At 49.1% G+C, this 24,603-nt stretch overlaps 1 protein-coding gene across 1 annotated transcript in view; it reads left to right on the top strand.

Annotated features, from left to right (window-relative positions):
- The first annotated feature begins 12,633 nt into the window (after window positions 1-12,633).
- The window catches only part of LOC147668896 (sodium- and chloride-dependent neutral and basic amino acid transporter B(0+)-like), a 222,760-nt gene continuing 210,790 nt past the window's right edge, over window positions 12,634-24,603 (top strand). The window contains exon 1 of the mRNA XM_086948371.1: window positions 12,634-12,803. Coding sequence (XP_086804497.1) covers window positions 12,647-12,803 — 157 coding nt within the window. The 5' untranslated portion in view covers window positions 12,634-12,646. The remainder of the gene's footprint in view (window positions 12,804-24,603) is intronic.

Raw genomic sequence — 24,603 nt, 5'->3', positions numbered from 1 at the left:
CAATAGCTACTAGTGGGCCTGCAGCACTGATTGTGCCACCCACAGGAGTAGCTCTAAAATGGTGTCTCGGGCCTGCCACTGCAGCGCCTCTGGGCAGTTTAGAACTGCCATGTCCTCCTGGTCCGCGTCCCCGCTGACCAGGCCTAACCCTTCCCTTTTCGTGCACATCAGTCACCCCTATGGATGTCCCAAGGTACCCCCCTGGGCAGGGTGCCGTGTATGTGAAAGGTAGAGCATGTACTAGTGCAGGTAACATGCTCTGGTAGTGAATTACAGCCATTTTCGTTTTTCACTATTGTAAGGCTATCTTGCTCCATAGGTTAACGTGGGGGATGCTGGCTACAGTGGTTAACAGCATTTCTTCCCAGAGGAACAAGATAGGACATAAGTATCTAGTATCCCTGAACTTAGAATTTAATAACGCATCTTTTAGGAAAGGTGAATTTTAGATCCTGTGTTTGAGAACAGCACTTTTAGAAAGTTGCTGTTCTCTTGTCTGACCCTTCTGTGTGCCTGGGACTGTGTGTGTATTGACTGTCTGGTTTGTGAGTGACAGGGGCTGGGGAATTCCCCCAGAGGCTGGATGAGTCAGCACTAGGCTGAATGAAGCAATTGTTACCTGAGTGGTGGGCGGAGTTAGCACCTGGGCTGAATAGGGCTGTGCCTGCCTGCCACAATGCTGGCTCCACCTCCTGCTGGGCGGCTGAGGACTCTGCCCCTCACTCTGAAAGGAAAGATGCAGCCAGCAAAACAAAGTGCTCAGGATCCACCCAGAACTGGTTCAGACCGGGCTCAGGGCCCACATGCACAGAGAGAACAAAGACTTTTGGGGTATAAGTACAGGACCCCTGACAACAGAACATTAGATCATCCTGGAAATCAAGAAGGAACCTCTGCCCAGGAGAAAGCTGACTCTGAAGAAGGAAGACTGTCCTGCTGTTGCTCTGCTGGACTGACCTGCTGTTGCTTTGCTGCCAAGGAGAGGGGAAGGACTTTGCTGTGAGCTGTGTCCCCTGTCTTGTAAGGAATCTCCAAGGGCCTGAGAAGAGCTGGCTCCCTGTTTCCGAAGTCCCAGGAACAAAAGGACTTCACCCCCAGTCTCCCTGAACTCTGCTGAGAGAGTTCTGTCCTTCGTACAGTGCTTGATCCAGTTGTGGGGCCTCTAGAAGTTGAACCTGAGCTGGGAAACTTGAGACTAAGCTGAGAAACTTGTGAAGCTGAAAAGTGTTGCACCGCTCGCTTGCGGAGCGCATCCCCGACAGTGCGAGAAGTTTCCCGCCGCTACGAAGGTCGAGATCGGCGCAGCGCCTGACATCGCTGCCGGAGCCGTCGCACCCTTCGTTTGCGGGACGCACCAGACCGGTGCAGGAGAATCGAACATCGCTGCGAGTGTCGTCGCAGAGCCTGTCGCCTGGGTGAGATCGCCGCACCGCTTGCTTGCGGACCGCATCACGTCGCTGCGAACATCGTCGCAGAAACATCACATCGAGGAGCTGCGAGAGAGAGGGTCACCGCTGGACCGCGCATCGTCGCCCCGGAGATCGTCGCAGCCCCTACGAGATCATCGCATCGTGCCTTTGCGAGAACAGACGTCCCACGGAACCTACGCACCGGAATCTACGCAAGCTGCCTTCCTCCCCATACAGACCGGATTCATCGCCACACGCCCGCTGCTGCAGCGGGGCTGTCGCATCGCCTCCCCAGGGTCTCAGGAGCAACGCATCGCTTGTTTCCACCGCACCAGCTTCCTGCTTGTGGAACTTTGTTGCATCTAAAAGGTACTGTGAGTAAACGTGACGCAACTGTGAACTTTTCACGCATCTGTGGATTATTTGATCGCAACTTAAAGAACTTTGATTACAACCTGAAGAACTCTTTTTGAAACCATATCCTTGAACTGTATGTTGGATTTTTGCCGTTTTGGTCTTGTGTAGTTTAGAATAAATATCCTTATTTTCCTAAACTGTTGTGGAATCAGTTTGTGGTGTTTTCACTGTGTTACTGTGAGTGTTGGTACAAATACTTAACGCATTGCCTCTGGTTAGCCTAGACTGCTCAGGCCAAGCTACCTTGAGGGCGAGCAGGGGTTATCTAAGAGGGTTATCTCCTTGTCCTGACTAGAAGCAAGGGTCCCTATTTGGACAGTGGTACCTACCTCTGCCAACTAGAGACCCCCAGTTCTAACAGAGGCATTTTCAACTACGTACATATCATCAGTGGTCGCGAGCGGTTGTAGAAGATGGAGCTTCCTGGGCTGCACCGAGAAAATGTAATTTATGTCACAGATATAGATTATACAAAATTCTACATAACAAATGTTTTCTGATGCAATGTGCAATTACGTTTTTGACTATTTTAATAACGTTGGTGGGTGGAATTACCTTTGGTATTCATTTAATCTTTTCACCGATCACTACTACGATACCTCCCCCTGTTCTTGTTTCTCATACTATTGTTTCTCCTCATTCCTTTCATTCGTTTCCTGAACATGAGCAAGCTCGACGCTCAGAGTTCATAAATAATACTTTCGTACAGCTCTTGCACCAACACCAACTGGTAGTTAACACAACAGACTGCTGGGTGTGCGGTTTGATACCTCACACTATGGATAAAGGCATCCCCTACCTGGTCTTGCCTTTTAGCTATAATGGATCATGTCGGGCCTTCCAGACTGTATTTGTCTATGCCCTCGAGACCTATCCCCCGCGTCCTCCACGTTCCACCAAGTATAACTCCGCTAATAAAGCCTTGCTAAAGGGAATAACTGACATGATTAAAGACGTCAATAACTCCCCGTTTATACCTAAGGATGAGCTACGAGTTTATTTGAGTTGGAATGCTAAGGAGTATAGCATTAGTTTGGGTGAAAACAAGCGTAAGAGCTCCACTCCAGTTTGGGTCGTACCTCACCGAGGTCAATTCTGCTTGCAAGGTAATGGGAGAAATCCAAGAGCTCGGCTAGGGAAGAGTGATTGTGTTGAAACTTACGTGTATCCATCAAACTCTTCCCCTGCCTTCCTAACTGCTAAGGGTACCTACTTCATCTGTCGAGACAGGGCATATACATGGCTGCCTGCTGACTTTTCAGGTTCATGCTATATTGCTCGACTGTTGCCTCCGACATATACAGCTGCCTCAAATTATCACAAAACCAGAGTAGTAAGAGGTGTTTTCAGCAAGGAAGACACCGCTGGTCAGGAAGCCGGAGACTTCTTCAAAGGTTTCCTTCCGTTCTGGGGGCCTATGGCCAATAGTAGAAATCTACGTCAGCTAACACGGGTAGTTGAATCTACTATTACAGAAACTGCTGGTGCCCTTAGTAACTTAACAGCTGAGCTCCAGGCGGATCGTCTCATGACATTACAGAACCGTATGGTTCTTGATGTAATACTTGCAGATCGAGGTGGGGTATGCAGAATGATCCAATCGAGCTGCTGTGTTTATATCCCCAATAATGCTCCGACAGTGTACGAAGCGATCTCTAAGCTACACAAGATTTCCGACTCTATTCATGTAGATAAGGGAAATTGGTCGTTAATGGAATGGCTTGGGACTCTGTTATCAGCGTGGGGATGGAAGGTTCTGATGGTTATTGGTATTGTCTTAGTGTTCCTATTCTCGTGCTGTCTTATTATCCAGTGTGGTCCCGCCTTGTGTAGCCTCTGTGCTGCAACCTGTCTAAGGAAACCGCCTGTGTTGGGAGACAAGGTGCGAGAAAGAATAATGTTACAGCAACATATCACTGACCTGATGAACATCGAGATAGACTCTGACATAGAGTGAGTAATTGCCTATGTAAGGGCAAAAGGAGGGTCTGAGGTTCCGTGACGATTCGAACCTGTGTTTTCGACATTGTCGTAAACCCATAATTTCGGTACCAGTGAACCGTATATGATCCATATAGTATATCCTGGTGTTTTCGCTATGCTACGAGCAAGAGCTCTCTTGTTATGAGCACATTTCCGGTACACAGATGGCATCCATTTTAGAATACGGCATCCATCTTGTATTCTTGCCCTCACATAGTCAATGAACAAACAGTGACCTCTGATCAATTCATTTTGCCAAAGTACACGTAGGCTTTAGCCGGCGATTCACCTTGCTAATGACACGTACACCTTAAGGGTCAGAAACGCTGTGGCCGCATGACTCGGCAGAAGCTGCCTCCTCTGCCTAAGGCCAGTCCTGCTATACTGGTTCTCGTGCTCGCTGGCCTGATCATGATTAGGCGGCCGAAGTCGGTAGCCTTGCCCATTTACGACCTACAAACATCTCTTATCCCGTTTTCCTATCTTCTACACCTGGCTCTGCTCCTTTCCTTCTGGGCCTTTATTGAGGGGAGGTAACGAAATTTACGATGAGGCGGTCCGGCTCCTGAATGAAAAGATGACACGGGATTGTGATTGAACAAGTGGGAACCCCTCATTCGTAATGTTTAGCATCAGATATTCGTTGACAATTCCTGTTTGACGCCAAATATTTATTGTTTAGGATACGAAGTTTAAGAAATGTACCAGCATGTGAAGAATGTTGCCCACAGCTAAAAAACGTGTATTTAAGGAGCAACCCACTTAGTGCAAATCGAACAGGCTCCTAGAATCTGCCCGTGTGTAGTTTCTGTGACTTCTGTATCCCTGCAGTAATAAACCTTTGGTCTCTGACGCCACCATCGAGAAGCCCGTGTTTCTGTTTATTTGTGCACCGAGACAGGTAGAACTCAGGGGTCTTCGGGTGTTATCCCTGACACCTCTGGACCGTAATAAAAGTCCAGAACTCCAGACTTGATGGTGGTGGTGGTGGACTTGATGGTGGTGGTGGTGGACGTGATGGTGGTGGACGTGATGGTGGTGGACGTGATGGTGGTGGTGGTGGACGTGATGGTGGTGGACGTGATGGTGGTGGACGTGATGGTGGTGGACTTGATGGTGGTGGAGGTGGTGGTGGTGGACGTGATGGTGATGGTGGTGGTGGACGTGATGGTGATGGTGGTGGTGGACGTGATGGTGGTGGTGGTGGTGGACGTGATGGTGGTGGTGGTGGTGGACGTGATGGTGGTGGTGGTGGTGGACGTGATGGTGGTGGTGGACGTGATGGTGGTGGTGGACGTAATGGTGGTGGTGGACGTGATGGTGGTGGTGGACGTGATGGTGGTGGTGGACGTGATGGTGGTGGTGGACGTGGTGGTGGTGGACGTGGTGGTGGTGGACGTGGTGGTGGTGGTGGTGGACGTGGTGGTGGTGGACGTGGTGGTGGTGGATGTGATGGTGGTGGTGGTGGACGTGATGGTGGTGGTGGTGGACGTGATGGTGGTGGTGGTGGACGTGATGGTGGTGGTGGTGGACGTGATGGTGGTGGTGGACGTGATGGTGGTGGTGGACGTGATGGTGGTGGTGGACATGATGGTGGTGGTGGACGTGATGGTGGACGTGATGGTGGTGGTGGACGTGGTGGTGGTGGTGGATGTGATGGTGGTGGTGGTGGACGTGATGGTGGTGGTGGTGGACGTGATGGTGGTGGTGGTGGACGTGATGGTGGTGGTGGTGGACGTGATGGTGGTGGTGGTGGACGTGATGGTGGTGGTGGTGGACGTGATGGGGGTGGTGGACGTGATGGTGGTGGTGGACGTGATGGTGGTGGTGGTGGACGTGATGGTGGTGGTGGTGGACGTGATGGTGGTGGTGGTGGATGTGATGGTGGTGGTGGATGTGATGGTGGTGGTGGACGTGATGGTGGTGGTGGTGGACGTGATGGTGGTGGTGGTGGTGGTGGACGTGATGGTGGTGGTGGTGGTGGACGTGATGGTGGTGGTGGTGGACGTGATGGTGGTGGTGGTGGACGTTGTGGTGGTGGTGGACGTGATGGTGGTGGTGGACGTGATGGTGGTGGTGGTGGACGTGATGGTGGTGGTGGTGGACGTGATGGTGGTGGTGGTGGACGTGATGGTGGTGGTGGTGGACGTGATGGTGGTGGTGGTGGACGTGATGGTGGTGGTGGTGGACGTGATGGTGGTGGTGGATGTGATGTGGTGGTGGTGGTGGTGGACGTGATGTGGTGGTGGTGGACATGATGGTGGTGGTGGACGTGGTGGTGGTGGTGGTGGAGGACGTGGTGGGTGTGGTGGAGGACGTGGTGGGTGTGGTGGAGGACGTGGTGGGTGTGGTGGAGGACGTAGTGATTGTGATTGTGGCGGTGGTGGTGCCCAATGTTTAGAGGGGACTGGCCCCTTCACGCAACAATAGTTGTGTTTACACAACAGAGCTGCCGGTTGCTCGGTCAATTGTTGTCAAGGATTGTTTGAGTTTAGAAACCGGTTATGCATTGGCATAGCCAATAGGTCTTGCTTTTGGGACCTTATATGCATTTAGTTATGCAGCACAATATCCTTGGTGCAACATCAACTGTTGCATAGCTAAACACTTATAAGGTCCCAAAGGTGAGACGTATTGGCTATGCCAATGCTTGTTGTGGCTTGGACTAGCTTGGATGCAGTGCGTCCTGCTGCACCCAGAGAGCTGGGCAGAGATGCACACTGCACTGGCTTGGGTGTTGTGCGTCCTGGTGCTAAAGAGAAATGCGGGGAATATTTATATGCCCATACTGTGAATGTGGTAGCGTGTGTGTGTGTTGACCTGCGTTTTGGTGCCGTTCTGTGTATGTGTGTGTGCCTGAGTCTTGTATGCGTGCTTGTGAGTCCGTATAGGTGCTTATAAGTTTTCTTGCATACTTGTGTTTATTGTGTATAAAAAAATATATTGCGTACCATTGTGTGCCTGTGTATCTTTGGTGCTTGGGTATGTGTGGTGTTTGTGTGTCATCTATACTTGTTTCTATGAGTGGTTTTATATGTGCGAGTGTCTGTGCTTTCTGTGTGTTACTAAGTATGTGTTAATCTGCGTGTCTGTGTTTGGTTACGTTCCTCACATATGTTAACTCCAGCTGTGGTGGACACAGAAACCCCCTTTTCTCAGGCAAAATGTAGAAACATATTTTTATTTTTATTTTCTCAAGCTAAAACAGCCCCATCAGTAGATAGGTTAATATTATTATTTCTGCAACTACATATTTCTGAAACGTGCCGATAACTAGCCCTATACCACAAACACTTTTTGTACCTTTGCCCATAAGGGTTAGGACTCTTTTTACCAGCATTGGAAGGATGAAAGGTTGGTCTACCCATCGATACCTAGTAACAAAGTATGGAAAAATAAGTCCTATGACTGTACCGAGTGGTGTGTAAATAGGTTCAGGTCATTGATGGACGAAATGGAAACAAGTTTTCAGGATGTATAAACAGCCCGGAGAAATGCGATGTGGGTGGTGGGGGCTTGGAGGAGAGAAGATGACAGCATATGCTAACGAGGGTGCGTACTTGAAGAGACTGGAAGATCCCGAGGACTGACTATGTGTTAATGATAGGGAAGGTGAGAGAGCAAACTGACAGAGAAATTAAGCAAGGAAATGTGGAGTGGGAGATAAAGAGAACAGAGAAAAGTACAGAGAAGGGAGGCAGAGATGCAAGGAAAGAGACGGAAGGTAGAATTGAGGGTGAAAAGAAATAATAGATTGAGTGAACTATAGAGCGGAATTTGCATTTGCACCAAATCTGCAAGCAGCCACAGGTTAGTAAGAAGGATGCATAGCTTGAAAGAGCTGGCAATGCCTGGTAGTCCGGTAATTGCAATCAAAACTATTGATAAACAGAGTGGAACCTTTACCCCTTCTGAACGAGTCTTCCCTCATGATCCCTAAACCACCAATGGCAGGCATTCTGGGGTCACTTGTGCCTGGTAAAATGAATCCGTTTATCAGGGATATGGTTAATGGTACATGCGTTATGATGGGTGTACAGGTATCTGTGGACTAGACTCGTTGGGGATATGGTTAATGGTACATGCGTTATGATGGGTGTACAGGTATCTGTGGACTAGACTCGTTAAGGATTTGCCTGGCTTGCATGGCTGCAATGCAGTCCAAGCGAACGGCAATAGCTCAGCTCACTTGCAAGTGTTTTCGGGATGGGGGGGGGGCGTTGGGGGTTAAGAAAGAACACTGTGTCAACGAGGCTTACATACAATACCTAAATGGAGTTCGGAAGCGCATGTGGATAGTAAATACATTATTTTTATAGTCCTCAAAATATTATTTGTACCAACCATAGGGAGAGACACCGCATGCTTTCAAAAAAAGTTGGCTTTTAAGTCCTGCTATTATCTTTTGATTACCGTTTCTACTTTGGTCTATTTTTTGGAACCATGTACACACAAAGGATAGTGTGTGAACTTAGTTACTGTAATACATTTGCTAGGGAGTGATACCTAGATGGCCTCAGAGCCCACACACGAGATAAAAGTAGTGTACACAATCAAAGTGCTAGCGGCCGCATATTTTTTACTAGAACACACGATCTATAAAATGGTCAAGACAGCAAAGTATAGCATCGACGTCCTTGTTTTAATTTTAAATATCTTTGCGTTCCATTATCCTTTTTCTTTCCAAACCTTTTCCGATAATACACATGCAATAATGACAAGGATAACAGGCGTTCAGCAACTAATATTAAGGAAGTAAAAAACAACCAGTGAGGAATGTGAACGCGTCTAGCGTTCGGGTTTTAAGGAGAAGATATGCAAAGGCGAGCTGCCAATTACAGAGGCCCAAACAGTTCAATTAATTGAACACTTTTGCTTGCATAAAGACGGCACTGCAGGGGCCGGCGGACAATTAAGAATGCACAGGAAATAACATCAAAAGGGCGAATAAGTAAGGCATTCACCCTTATTACAAAACTAAACAACCTCCAGAGACTGCAAGGCCTGGCCGACAATTTTAAGTGCTGAAGGGAATGAATAAAGCGCGAGCATAAGGTGTTTGCGTGCATTAACACATGGCAGCGGGAGGGGGTGATTCAAGGGATTGAATAAAGCGCGTGTGCAAGGCGTTTGTGTTAGTAGACTAGGTGATACAAGGGATTTAATAAAGCAAGCGTGCAAGGTGATAACGTTAGTAGACATATGGCAGTGTATGGTAACACATCAGCGGGACATATTTATTTTTTATTTATTTTTAGAGTTTTCTATAGCGCGAACTTGAACCGATTAGGTTATCAGAGCGCTTTACATAGCACCAGTTCCGTTACATGTTATCACAGCAGTTTACATAGAATCAGTTACGTTGCACATTTCAGGATCTTGAACCGATTAGGTTATCAAAGCGCTTTACATAGGACAGCCTTCGATGTCCAGTGCCCTCCTCCGCCGTGTAGCGGGGGACCTCTTCCAGCCCTCCGAAGTCGTCGAGCTGTCGGGACTAGGCTCCTGGAATTTCAGCTGCCCCTTTACAACTAGTTTGTTTGAAGTCATGACGGAAATCACAATCCCAGCAGCAACCAAGTGAGCTCTCTGTCTCCAAGTTTCTCTCTGCACTTGGACTGGAAACACTCTAAGGGTCACATAGGGGTGGTAGAGAATACATAGGTCCACTGCAAACACTAGTGGTAAGGGTCAATTACGTACACATAGGATATGACTGGCCAGACTCTAGAAGACGCATAGGGGTGGTATATGGTGTAAGGACTTCAGCGAATACCAAAGCTTAACATTATTGTAATCGGTCAAAGGTCTACTGCATACACTAATGATTAGAGTCATCTCTACACACATAGGGAGGGGATATGACTGGGTAAACTCCAAGAGTCACATAGGCATGGTATATGGTGCTAGGTCTAAAGCAGATACCATTAACTAGAGTCACTACACAAGACAAAGCAGAGTTCCATAAGTGTGGATGCAGCCACAGCACAAAGGGAGGGTGGGAGGGATGCAAGGGCATGGAGAGAAGGGGAAGCACAACAGGGAGGAAACATTTGAGGGTCATCCACAGTGAGAAGGGCTAAGGCCAGGGGCATGGTAGGGGGCCAGAGCCCAGAGACACTGTCCGAGAACAGCAGCAAAGTGTCGGTCAGAACAGAGCAAAAGTCAAGAAGTCCATACTGTCCGTAGGGTCAGGACGGGTGGATGTTTTGTTTGCTGGAACACGTATCCATAGCAGTAACGGCGTGTGTCTGTGCAGCTCAGTGCCGCCCGGAAAATGCTCGAGGGGATGAGACCGACAGCAGATAGCTGTTAAGTGAAACAAGCATTGTAGTTGCAAAAGAAGCCAACAGAACGGCCCGGCTCTACCCTGCAACCTCCAGCTAATCCTGCTCTGTTTGTGGCCTGCCTGCTTGCAGGGGGATATGTGGTAGTAGAGGGCTTGTTGGTGGTGGGGAGAGGTGGAATAGGCAGCGAGTGGCGGGTGAGATTTGTGGCACTGGGCAAAGGTGGAATAGGCTACGGGTGGCGTGCTGGGATTTGTTTCGGTGGAGGGAATTGAAAGAGGCTGCAGGCGGCATGCTGAGGATTTGTGGCGGTTTGTAGCGGTGAAAGAGGATGCGGGTGGCGTGCTCAGATGCTTTTTTCTGCTATTTACAGCTCAGAGTTTGATGTTGATCAAAGTGTGGATGAGAGTGGTGGAACGGAGTTCACAACATAGATGAGGGGAGCTTGCAGTGTCTGTGGTTGGAGGGGTGGGAGGAAGAATAACATTGACCAAGGAGCAACATGGAGCTGGGATACAAAGCACACGGGTGAGGAAGCAACACGGGAGAAGAGCAAATGCGGGAGGGCAAAACATGGAGAGGGGCGGGGAGAAGCAAAGAAGACGGAGATCAATACTACACAGGTAAGAAGAGAAATACACAAGGGAAATAGCAAGAAACATGAATGACTAATGCGTGATTTACTAAAAGAAAAATGTAGTCCCAGAATATTAAGCAGTGGAATGACCATTAATGAGGCCATGCTCCGGGGAACACAAGAGGAAGGAGAGCCCACACAAGCCAAAATAACAAGCTCTAGGCATCGCTGTGGGGAGGGGGGGAGGAGAAATGCGAGACACGGACTGGCGTGAAGCAGGGGGCGGGTGAGCGGATCCCTTTGAAGCACGGCCGTGAAAGTGAAACAGCCTAAGGCAGCGCGCACGCTGGGGGATGCCTGTGGGAGGGAGGCTAATGGCTTTCATGTGGACGCGCTTTCAGCTTCAGTAAGCCACACGAACTGTCCGAAATCCGCTGGTTTCAGAGCTTGGTTTGCCCACAATACTCTCGTATATTTATTCCTTGCGGAATATAATAGTAGAGTCCTAAAAACGAAAGTAAACATTTTAAAGGAAAGATAATTTTAAGGAAACGCCCCAAATCACTCATTGGGGAACATTGGGGGTAGTGAGGGGTTTTTTTTCTTCAGGAATGGGTGCTGTTAAGGGGCGATTAGAGTTTTATGTGGAGGGGGAGTGGGGTTAGGGGTGGCTGGGGTTTAAGGCTCATGAGGGTTTTTCAGAAATCCGCTATAAGTGGAGTTTAGGGCTGGTGAATATTTTAAGATTCAGTGATGTGTAGAGTTTTGGGGTGGTGAATGGTTTATAGTGTTTGGGAATGAGTGGAATTTAGGGTGATGTGGGATTTTAAGGGTTCAGGGATAGGTGGAATTTATATGTAGTAAGTGTTAGGTTTCAGGAATGTGGTAATTTAAGGGTCGGTAATGGGATTTTTCAGGCGGTGGTGAGGGTTTCTTAGGGTTCAGGGATGAGTGGTGTTTAGGGGTGATGTGGGATTTTTGGGGATCATGGATAAATGGGGTTTAGCATAGATTGATTTCTAGGGTTCAGAAATGGGTGATTAGAGGTATTGAGGGCGGTTCTATGTTAAGAGATGGTAGAGTTTAGGAGTAGAAAGGAATTAAGGTTCAGGAATGGTTGGAGTTTAGGGATCAGGGATGGGTGTAGTTTATGCGTGGGGAGGCCTTTTTAGGGAGCCGAGATGAATGCTATTAGGGGCGGTGAGTGTCCAGTGAATTAAAAATATCCAAAGTCATTGCTTGACAACGTTAAAGATATTAATCCAAAATAATGCCCCCTGACATAAGTCTGAAATTCCTTTGGCTAATACGTTTCTGATAGTAAGACCTCAATCATTTCTTCTGCACTTTCAAAATAGGAATGCAGAAGTAAATTTTGAGGGAAAAAAAAATTCTGTGAATTGGCTTCTATTAAATGGTAAATGCCATTCATCCTGAAAACGTCAATTAAACAGTCTAGATGACATGGTTTCTTTGTAATGGTATTCCATTGAATGTTTTCTATGAAATCACATACAGCCTGTGGTAAGATGCATATCCATGTACTTATAGCATTTCCAAACCAGAAACATCTTTAGTCGTTAACAACCAGAGTAAATAATATTTGCAATTGTAGTCATAAAGGTAGTTGCCCACATAGTTGGTCCTGTACTGGAAATTTTAAACGTACCACCACATCAGCTAAAACAGTTGAAAGTATTTCAAAAACCCCTTAAATAGCCACACGGAACCACAGATATAACAAGAGAAAGTCTGAGCTTTGGTTTATAAGTAATTATTTTGAATATGTGGCTATGAACCTAAACTTCCAATATTATGTGTTTTGTCTGTGATTTTACCATACAGCAAAGTATTTTACTGTACGATTAAGTCAACCTGCCTGAAACCTTGACAGTTACCTTATTTTGACTTTCACCTTAATCTGACTTTGTTCCTACTTCCTTGTGTACTCCTTTGCAGGTGTGGGAGTGACGATGGTTCTTATTACAACTCTAGTGACTATTTATTATAATGTCATAATCGCCTACAGTCTTTATTATCTCTTTGCCTCGTTCACAAGTGTGCTTCCGTGGTCTGACTGCTCCAAGTGGGAAGGGTTGAATGATACCATATGCAGTAAAACACCCCGAGGTAGGTTCAGTGTTACTTTGACATTTGTCTTGTTTTTCTAGGACTTATCTTTTCTGTGTTGTAGCTTTATTAAACTAAATGATTGATATATATCACAGTAATATTGTGTAGTTTTTTTCAAATTACATTTGGCATAACTTAAGAAGAAAGCTGATAAGAATTCTATGTAAGAGACCTTTTTGGAATCATGAAGAAACCTGTAAATCTACACCCACAGATTTATATTGATGTGCGGCTGCAGACTTACTCAGACCCCCCAGGATATAGCGGCATGGAATAGCAAATTTAGCGGCACAAATATGGAAATTTAGCGGCAATTTAGCGGCATTTTATGTGGCCATTTTTCCTACAACAAACACAGATATCTTAGTTTTTTTAGTTATTTAACAACATGAAGCTATGTATATTTGGTTTCTTTACAATGTAGACACTTTGGGGCAGATTTACAAGCCCCTTGCGCTGCTTTTACGCCGCCGTTGCGTCACTTTTGTGACGCAGCGGCGGCGCAAAAGATGCACCATGGTGCGGGGTATTTACTACGTGACGCATCTCCCAGATGCGTCACGTTGCAAAGCCCTGCGCCAGAAGAGGCGTACCATTGCAGGTCAGTTTGTGTCTTGCAATAGCCTTAGAGCTGGGTGCCACAGTACCTGCTGCACTAATGATGGCTATACCTATCGCCCCTTTTATTAGTAAGCACGTTAAATAGTACAGTGTATTTTGAACACAACCTGATATCCCACCGGATGCCCGTTCGACAGACCTAACCACTAGAGAAAGAGCAGTCAAAACCGCCAAGTGGTCACTTGTTACACAGTAGCGAACTGCATGTTGGTCCCCTCATCCATCCTTTCACTCATCTCCATTATCCATCCACCCTTTCACCCTATCCATCTGTACACTTATCCATCCACTCTTCATCCCATCCATCCATTCACTCATCCATTCAGCCATTTACCCTTTCACCAATCCAGCCATCCTTTCACTTACTAATCCTTCCACCCATCCACTATTTTAGTCATCCATCCTCCCTTTCTCTCTCCATCGACCCTTTCACTTAGCCATCCTTCCTTCCATCCATCCTTTCACCCACCCATCATCCATCCATCCATCCATCCATCTGTCCTTCCCCTCATCATCCATCCTTCCCCTCATCACCCATCCATCCTTTTCCCTCATCATCCATCCATCCTTTGCCCTCATCATCCATCCATCCATCCATCTACCCACCCACTCTTCATCCATCCATCCTTCCCCTCATCATCCATCCATCCTTTCACCCACCCCCTCATCATCCATCCATTCCCTCATCATCCATCCATCCTTCCCCTCATCATCCATCCTTCCCCTCATCCTCATAGGTGCAGAGGCTGCCCTCGGGGGTGCTGCTGCTGGAAGGCGGCCTGCCCTCACTCCCGAGGCTCGTGCGCCTGGCGGAGGGCGCCCCAGGCAAGCTGTCCGAGGAGCTGTGGTGGCCGGGGGGGCCCTCGGCCCAGGGGTGCTTGAAGTGCTCGGGGTAGCCAGCTAGCAGGGGGTCCCTCCAGGTCTGCCCAGGGGCCCTCCCCTCCTCGGGGCCCCTGGGGTACCTGCTGAAGCTCTCCCCGAACAGCTTGCGCATCTCGGTGACGCTGGGCCAGAGAGCCGAGGCCTCGGGGGTCTGCTCCCTGGGGTCCGCCTTGCGCAGGCCCTCCAGGGCCAAATCATCCAAGGGACCCTCGGGGCTTCGGGCCTTCTCGCTTGGTCCTGGGGAGCAGGAAGCGGGGGCTCGGGGGACACCCCCAGAGGTCCTCTGCGCTCGGGGGTCCCAGCATGAACAACCCCTCCGTCCCGGAGCTGCCCTTCTGCCCCCCTGGGGGCGGCACTGAAGCGCTCCGACAGCTGCCTGACGGAGGGCAAATGGGAGCGGGCGGGCCGCCTGGGCTCCGGGCTGGGAGTGCTGCTGGCACCGGCAGTGGAGATTTTGGACAGCTTTCTGGACACACTCAAAGAGCGGAGAGGAGCCCGGGGAGTTTTTTCACCCGAGGCTCGGGCGACACCCTCCGGCTCCCCAGCCCCCTCCGCCGGGGCGCTCCTGATCTCCAGGCGCTTGAAGGACACGCTCCTGTAGATGCGGTACTTCCCTCTGGCCGCCCCCTCTGCCATGGTTCAAAACAAGCCCCCCCTTCTGCTGTACAACCTCCACTTTCAAGTACAGCGCAAAAGAAACGCCAAATCCAACGGAGGAAACTTTGAAAATAAAATACCCGGTTTCATCCAAAAGTAAAAACAAAAGTTTTTTGTTCGTTCCACAATGTTTAAAAAAAGTGTCTTTACAATCCTTGCAAAAATAGGCCGATCCTCTGTGACAACAACCCATCCCCCCCTCCCCTCCTGTTGATGTGCAAGGTGAGGGCTCCCATTGTCATTCGTGTGGGCCAGGAAGAGGTGCGAACGAGCTCAGTCCCGGGCAGCTCTGAATGACAAAGAGCCTAGACCTTCACACTGCCAGCTGCAGCCGAGCTGCTTTAACCCTCTGACCCCAGTGTCTGTAGATCATCTACAGGTGTGGGGCAACCGGTGCATGTCTTTGAATAAAGCAGACCCCCCAGGATATAGCGAAAAATGCCGCGATTTCTACAAAAATGCCAATTTCGCGGGCATTTTTGTAAAAATCGCGGCATTTTTTAAAAAGTGCCGATTTCGCGGCAAATCGCGAAATCGCGAAATCGCGATATCCTGGAGGGTCTGCTTACTACGTTTTGGAATTCACCAACTCCTTGAAGTATTTGTAAGGAAAGATGCACCTGACTCTGGTTTCCATGCAGATTGCATGGGAAATTATGGGATTTCTAATGTGAGTATCCATTCCCTCTCCATGGGGTTCTTTGTGGTGAACAACTCTGCACAGAAGGAATGGATTTCCCTCTGCAAATGCATTTTTTTTTCTTTTTCCTATGGAGAACCCCCCTTTCGTTGACGATCCATCATATATGGGGGAATCTGATCTGCTTCCCATCTTTGGAAGGGATTTACGCCAGTCCTTTCCTCTGACCTTTTCAGGATGGAAAAAATGGATGATCATTTAAGAATGGCAGCAAACATCGATGTAAGTGAGCTTTATCAAACTTTCAAGGCAAGCTATGTCTTGAAATACCGACTTGCCACTGGTGGGATTTAAGGCTGTGGAAATCTCCACTCAAGGTGAATATCTCTGCCCCTGCAAAAGGGCTTATGACTACCGGAAATTCTTATGTGAATTCCTAGCAGTTGTAGAAAAGTTAAATGTGGTTGTAACCTTTAGGATGCAGCTAATGTACCTTTCTGTGTAGGCCCCTTAGTGTCTAAATTGAATCCTACTCCTGGCACTGGTAACCCCTTACCCTTGAAGCAGATCCAGCTCTCCCCAAAGCACCAGCTTTAAAAACATTAGGTAAAAGCACTGAAAAATGTGCTTATTTTTAGGTAGAGGACCGAAGGCTCCGCTTGCGCAGTCTCCAGGAGGAGATTTAATGTTTTGGAGTATGGGGGCTTGAACCTGCCTCTCTCCTCCATTGGCTGGCTTCCTAAACGGAGGCCAGCCATTGAAGGAGAGGGTCGTCACTCCTTTGAAGCCCCGTCTCTTTCGGATTCGGGGCGTGTTTTTTTGCGTTCTTTCGACTGTGACGCTATCATTCACTCTGAACGGCAAAAACACGGCCCGAATCAGAAATTTTCAGAGCTGTGCGGGCGCCATTTTGCTGCTCGCGGTCTTTGTTAGCCGCAAAAGTTCCTTCAGGTAAAAAATCGGTCCACTTCAATAGGATTGTAGAAAAAGTTCGCGTTTATTGCACCCTTGTCTGTTCTTTGGATCTGATTCTGCTAATTAAGTGCACATGGTTACTAGTTTGTCGGAAATTACTATCACCCCCATCTGCATATCAAATCAGAAATGTTTTCAGCTTCATCTGGAGAATTCGAGTTTCATGTAAACACATGCCCATTCGAAAGATACGTGACAGTAACAGAGAAAGAATTGCTCATCGATCTGGGACTGAGCTTAAAACCATTTCCAAACGATAAATCCGTCATTCCATAGTAAAACAACTTTTTGTTTTTTTAATCGGTGAAAGTTCAAGTGTGGGAGTCGCCGGCATCTACATATCTGAGTATCGTGAACCTAGAGATCAACTAATGTGAAAGCTGCATCCAAGGATCTGCAGGCTTCTCTCAATACGATGAACATTATAGCTCTTGATTCTCCTTCTCTCCTCCCTCCCGGCCGCCGCGCTGCCCGCGATGACCCGGAAGAACTCTTCCCAAAGCCGGAAGCAGACGGGAGCCCACCCAGCGCTCCGGAGCAAGAGAAGAAGAGGCTGGCACCAGTAAACCGAAGCCGCGCTGCGGCCGGAGTCTCCCCGTGGAGGAGACTCTTCACAGGACTGCATGGCTGGAGTAGGGCTGCGGGGACTCTGCCGTCAGTATCCCGCCGTGTGAGAGAGCACGGCAAAGGAAGCGAGAAAGAGAGAGGAGCCCTCTCCTGCAGAGACCCGGTGAGTGCAAGACCCGGGTTGTTGGTTTCAGGGAGGTGCGGGGCTCCTCGCACCTATCACAGAGCGGCCCCGACTGGCAGTAGGCCGCTCCAACGAAGCTCCCACGTTATTTCCAACCTCTGGGCAGCAGGCATTCCGCATTTCGAGCCTGAAAGGCTCCAGGGGCATTTTACAGTTCCTGACACATCTGTCAGGCTACTGTAGTCTTCACATCATTTGCTTTTCCTCCTCCTCATCCCCAGCTAACAAAGAATCTGTAGAAAGTCCTACCTCAGCTTCTCACCAAAGGTAAAGGAATGTTCGAGGCATGTGGGCTGCTGAATTCATATCTGTGCATAGATCGCCGCCTAGTGTTTGGTCCGATTGATTGCACATTGTTGTCCTGGAAGACATTGTTGTCCTGGAAGAGTCTTCGAAGTATCACGAGATAGGTCTCCCCTGGACTACAGTGCGCATGGGCATCCACTCCATCCTCAGATTGTTTTTTTCCGCCATTGGGTTCGGATGCATATTTGTTAACTCCAGTTCGGAATCAATGAAAAAATTTCTTTTTGGCCAAAAGGCCTTTAGTTATCGCCAGTATTGTCTTTGCGATCAGTGCCCAGTACTTGTTCCAGCTCTGTTCCCGAGCCGGACATCCCCAGGAGCCGCGTGGCTTTTCGGCACTGAAGGCCCAGTCGACGCCAGAGGCCTTATCGACGATAGAGGCCTTATCGACGATCCATCAAGGAATGGAGCCCGTTCAGGAGATGTCCCGTTTGCAACTCCAAGTATCCTCACATCGATGTCCACCTGGTGTGCAACAAGTTCCTGTCTCCGGATCACGATGAAGCCAGCTGTATGGCTTGTTCTCGGTTCCGCTCCAAGAAGACTATTTGCCTTCGGCGTGCTGCGCGGAAGGAGGCCCGGCAGACGGCACTGGACCCGGTGAACATCTTCGATGCCGAGGAAGATGAGGGAGTCTAGCAGGAATTTCAAGACACCCGGTCTGATCCTGCATCGGAGATCGACTCCAGTTACGACGCAGATGTGGAAATGGTCGATAATGAGGACGTCATCGACTAGGTAGGACGACGACGATGAGGTCTTTGGGGCCGTGGAAGATAGCTCGAGCGAGGAGCTAGGTCCAACCGTGGGTACGGAGGCCGCAACCAATATACTCAATAAGGCTCAGGTCGTACGCTTGGTTCTACAGCCTCTCCTCCAGGCCCGGCTACGGACATTTCTAACGAGCCATCGGTTGACCAATCTAAACCGAAAGCATTGGTGTCTACACAACCGAAAGCGCTGGACGCTAAATCGAAACCAAAAGTGCATATTGCTTTGGTCGGTTCGAAGACCTCTGAACCGTCGGCACAGACAAAGCAGAAGAGTGTTATCGACCCGGTGAGGTCGCTAAAGGGTGTCGAGCCGAAGACCGGGGCACCGAATAAACTGGTCAAGGACGTCGACCCGAAGAAGTCGGCGCCGAAAGCCTCGACACAGACAAGGGACTCGGAGCTCAGAAAGTTCTCGATACTAAGCGTCGACACGACACGACAAGGCTAAAAGCGGTACAGACCTAGAGTCTACACCTGGCGGTGGCTCGAAGGAACCCGTCGAGTCAACACGGCCATCCGCCTCTTTTTCGAAGCAGGTGTCTGACTCGCTGAAACGCATTAAAGAGAAGGCTACTACTGTCGGAATATAGGCTACTCCACCCCCCGAAGCCGGTCAGCAAACCTCCAAAATCGTCGACACCCATCCAGTTCACACTGCCGCCGAAAGTGATACCTAAGGCCTTCGCCCCTAGGACGGCCGTCGAAGCGGCCAAGAAAGTGTCCACGGGGCCGAAGCCTACAACTGTGGAGGTGTTCACCAAGCATCGACAGCCTCCGCCTGAAGATCAGTTGAGGCAATTCATCGACGCTGAGATGGGTAGACTTTGTATTTACAAGCAAAAGATCGCCCCATAACAGCCTATGGAGTCATATAAAATTCCATTAAAGAAAGAGGGATTCTGCTACGTCACCTCTTCTCGTTGAACCTATATCACCACATGGGCAAGACACTGCTCCTATCTCGCCCACATACTCCGATGTGGAGGCAGGGGATGGTGACAATGAGGAGTACAGTTCTCCTGTAGACACTGATCCTGAAGATCACACTGAACCCTGGGCAGACGCTGCTGACCCAGGAGATCCACAACCTGCCCCGGACAGTCATGTCTATGCTGTGAGAACCTCGCCTACTGAAGACACTGCTGCGTTTAATGCACTTATTGAAAGGGCAGCCAAAAATCATGATGTTCAGCTCCATGCTGACCCTATTGAGGAGGATTTTTTGTTTGACACTTTCTCAACCTCAGAAAGAACTGTCAAGACTCTACCAATGCTAAAAGGTGTCCTAAAATATGCTGGAGACATTTTTAAGAAGACCGCAAGGGTGATAAACCCGAGAATTGAGAAAAAATACAAACCGACACCTGGGGACCCTATGTATATCAAGGGACAGTTGCCGTTGGACTCTCTGGTTGTTTCCAATGCCCGGAAGAGGGCGAACTCTCAAACAACGGGTGATGCTCCTCCCCCTGACAAAGAATCTAAAGTGCTAGAAGCATCAGGGAAAAGGGTGGCAGCTCAAGCGGCCAATATCTGGCGCATCTCCAACACAGGCACTCTTAGCCAGATATGACAGGGCTCACTATGATACACTTGAAACCCTGTTACAACACTTGCCAGATGAATATAAGGAGGCAGCAGAGATGCTAATACAAGAAGGGAAGCTTATATCAAACGCATCTATAAAGTGTGCGCTGGACGCAGCAGACACCGCAGCCAGGGCAATTAACACAAGTGTGATATTACAGCGACATGCCTGGCTGAGAATCTCCGGTTTCAAGCCCGAGATTCAAACCACCATACTAAATCAGCCTGTTAACCCTGATCACTTATTTGGCCCAGAGGTGGACACCACCTTGGAAAAAATCAAAAAGGACACAGACTGCAAAGTCTATGGGGGCTCTACAGTCGCAGCAGTTCAGGGGTGGTTCCTTTCGTTGCTCCAACAATAGAGGAGCTTCCAGGGGCCAGCTGTCCCAGCAGACACAATACAGTAAAGGAGGCACGCAGACCGCCTACACCAAACAGAGTAAGAGTGGCTATCGTGGAAACAGCACCAAGGGCAGAGGTCGTGGAAACAACCGCTCCCGATCCTCTGCCACTAACAAACGGTGACGCCTTGTCACTGCCCCCTGAACATACCACACCGGTCAGGGGGAGACTGCAACAGTTCCTGCCGGTCTGGAAATCCATCACTACAGACAGGTGGGTGAGGCAATTTATCCAGTACGGTTATTGACTGGAGTTAACATCCACTCCGTCCAACATACCCCCAAGACACCGTCCTATGTCCACGGAGCATTTGCACTTATTGCAGCAGGAGGTAGTCGTCATGCTGCAAAAAGGAGCCATAGAGCTTGTGCCTGTGGAAGAAAGAGGTACAGGGGTGTACTTGCAGTACTTCTTGATCCCAAAAAAGGACGGGTCCCTCAGACCCATACTGGACCACAGGCCCCTAAACCAGTACATACTATCAGAACACTTACACATGCTCACATTACAGCAGGTTCTACCGTTACTCAGTCGGGGAGTTTTCCTCGCAACATTAGATCTGAAGGATGCATATTTCCATATTCCGCTACACCAGTCACACAGATAATACCTCAGGTTCACCCTTCAGAATCAGCATTATCAGTTTAAGGTCCTTCCTTTCAGAGTGACGACGGCACCCAGGGTATTTACCAAGTGCCTGGCGACAGTGGCTGCACACCTACGGAGACAAAACGTTCACGTCTACCCTTATCTGGACGACTGGCTTATCCAGGCAAAGTCGGCCCAGCAGTGTACCGCCCACATGTCCCACACCATTCACCTTCTTCACGATCTGGGGTTTTCACTGAATTATCCAAAGTCCCACCTTCAGCCCGCCCACGTACGGCAGTATCTGGGCGCGACAATAGATACTCTGGCAGCCAAGGCACAGCAAAATTCAGTGAGGATCAACAGCATGCAATTGCTGATACAACAATTCAGACCACAACACTCGCTTCCGGCACGGGTGTTCATGCAGTTGATAGGCATAATGGCTTCCTGCATCTTCATAGTCCCGCACGCGAGACTACACGTGAGTCCGCTTCAGGAGTGCTTAGCAGTTCAGTGGAATCAGGCTCACGGACAGTTGAAAGACCTAGTGTTGGTGACCGGTCGTGTATACAACTCTCTGCATTGGTGGAATCCACAAAACCTTTGCAGGGGCCGACCGTTCCAGGAGCCTGTGCCACAGATTATTCTGACGGACGCATCTCTCCAGGGATGGGGAGCTCATGTACTCCACTACACAGTGCAGGGACTATGGACAGCACAGCAGAAGATGCACATCAACCTTCTAGAACTGATGGCTATCTTCATGGCGATGAAAGCATTCAAGGTACATCTGTGCAACAAGGTTGTGTTTATCCGGACGGACAACATGATGGCCATGTACTACATACAGAAGCAGGGAGGTACACACTCTCCACAGTTGTCTCATCTGGCTCAGAGCATGTGGAAGTGGGCCATTCAGAGGAACATCTTCCTCATGGTGGAACACCTCCCAGTTAAGGACAATCAGATGGCGGACCTGCTCAGCAGGTACGGCCACCAAATGCACGAGTGCGAGATGCATCCATCAGTACTCCAGCCTTACTTCCAGCAGTGGGGTCATCCAGAGATAGACCTGTTTTCCACAAAGGAAAATGCCAAAGCTTTGCCGCCAGGTTCCCACAGTCGCAGGGCAATGCGATATGGATGAACTGGTCAGGCATATTTGCGTACACTTTTCCCCCAGCACCTCTAATACCGCTGGTGGCACGCAAGCTGAAGCAGCACTCGATGACACTCATCCTGGTTGCTCCAACGTGGGCACGCCAACCATAGTACACCACGTTTCTAGAACTCTCCGTGGTACCGCTTCAAAGGCTGCACCTCACACCCAGGCTTTTGACGCAGAGCCATGGCGACATTCAGCACCAAGATACGCAACAGCTCAACCTGGTAATCTGGCTCCTGAGGTCTTAGAATTTGGCTACCTCAACTTGCCTCCTGACTGTATGGATATCATAAGGGAGGCAAGGAAGCCCACCACCAGAGCATGTTCTGCGGCAAAATGGAAGCGGTTTGTCATTTATTGTGCCGACCACAACATCAACACGCTAGATGCATCTACTCACAACTTCATTTATTATCTGTTACATCTATACAAATGCAATCTGGCCTATGCTTCCATTCGTATACATTTGTACGCAATAGCAGCTTATCTCCAAAACAGGCAGCATCTCTCACTTTTCAGAGTGCCTGCCATTAAAGCCTTTCTGGAGGAACTCAAACGAGTTATTCCTCCCCGACACCCACCAGCTCCTGAATGGAACCTGAATGTGGTCCTCACGAGACTGATGGGTCCACCTTTTGAGCCTCTACACTCATGCGAGATTCAATTCTTGACATGGAAAGTGGCTTTCCTAATAGCAATCACATCGCTACGACGAGTTAGTGAACATCAGGCACTAACTATCCAGGAGCCATTCATACAGATTCACTCCAACAGGGTAGTACTCCGCACTAACCCTAAGTTTCTGCCTAAAGTGGTTTCACAGTTCCATATCAATCAAACTATAGAACTGCCAGTGTTCTTCCAAAATCCTGAGTCGGTGGCAGAGAGAATGCTCCACACACTAGACGTCAAAAGAGCTCTAATGTACTACATAGATGGGACCAAAGATTTTCGGAAAACAAAACAACTGTTTGTTGCCTTTTCGCTACAACACAAAGGCAACCCCATTTCCAAAGCAGGTATAGCCAGGTGGATCGTTAGGTGCATTCAGATTTGCTATCAAAAGACCAAGCGCACATTAACTGTTCCCCCAAGGGCCCACTCCACGCGAACGTTGGGGGCCTCCATGGCTTTCCTTGGAAATATTCCTTTAGAAGACATATGTAGAGCAGCCACATGGTCTACCACACACACATTTACTGAACACTACTGCGTAGATGTGCACTCCAAACAGCAGGCAGCTGTAGGGCAGGCTGTTCTAAAAACTCTTTTTCAAACTGCTGCAGCTGGCACAGGCAGCCGCCGCTAATGGAGGGACTGCTATGTATTCTATGCACAGATATGAATTCAGCAGCCCACATGCCTCGAACTGAATATGCTACTTACCAGTATTTTTCTGTTCTTGGCATGTAGGGCTGCTGACATTCATATCGCCCGCCCTCTTCCCCGGCGCCTGTAGCGGCTGCAGCACTCAATTACTCTTAGCATGGTCATCACTTACGGTGTTACACTCCATCTTTGCCACAATGGCGAAAAACAATCTGAGAATGGAGTGGATGCCCATGCGCACTGTAGTCCAGGGGAGGAGCCACCTATCTCGTGATACTTTGAAGACTCTTCCAGGACAACAATGTGCAATCATCCGGACCCAACACCTGACGGCGATCTATGCACAGATATGAATGTCAACAGCCCTACATGCCAAGAACAGATGCATACTGGTAAGTAGCATATTTGATCTGCATTTTATCTCACATGCCTACTACCGACTTCTGCACAGTCTTTATTTTTCACCTGTATGAACACATGTATTTTGACTTATGTCATTTTTTGTAAGTGTCCATTATCATAATGGAAGCTCCTTGCCTCTCACACCAGTAAATGGAAGAGGCTGCAAGTGGCCTTTACCATCAAAGAGGGAACGCACCCCCTCCAGTGAAAACAGGCTCTGTGTGTGGGTGGGTGGCTCTGTGTGTGGGTGGGTGGGTTGGTGGCTGTGTGGGGGGGGCTCTGTGTGTGGGGGGGGGGCTCTGTGTGTGGGGGGGCTCTGTGTGTGGGGGGCTGGCTCTGTGTGTGTGTGGGGGGGGGGCTCTGTGTGTGTGTGTGTGTGCGTGTGTGTGTGTGTGTGTGTGTGTGTGTGTGTGTGGGTCTCTCTGTCCACTCCCCTGCCCCCTGGCTGTGCTTTCTCCCCTGCCCCCTGGCTGTGCTTTCTCCCCTGCCCCCTGGCTGTGCTTGCTCCCCTGGCTGTGCTTGCTCCCCTGCCCCCGGGGCTCTGTGTGCATGTGTGTGGGGCTCTGTTTGTGGCTCTGTGTGGGTGTAAATGCAATAGGTCATGCATTTGCGAGCGATTAAGCTATTGACGTATATGACAATGCCATTTATTTAACGATTAAGCTATTGGCAATGTAAATGACTGCCATTTATTTATGATTTAAACATTTTTT

Source organism: Lissotriton vulgaris, unplaced genomic scaffold, assembly GCF_964263255.1.
Source record: "Lissotriton vulgaris unplaced genomic scaffold, aLisVul1.2 SCAFFOLD_1195, whole genome shotgun sequence".
In the NCBI taxonomy this organism is placed as follows: Eukaryota; Metazoa; Chordata; class Amphibia; order Caudata; family Salamandridae; genus Lissotriton; species Lissotriton vulgaris.
This window is presented reverse-complemented; position numbering and strand designations above follow the sequence as displayed.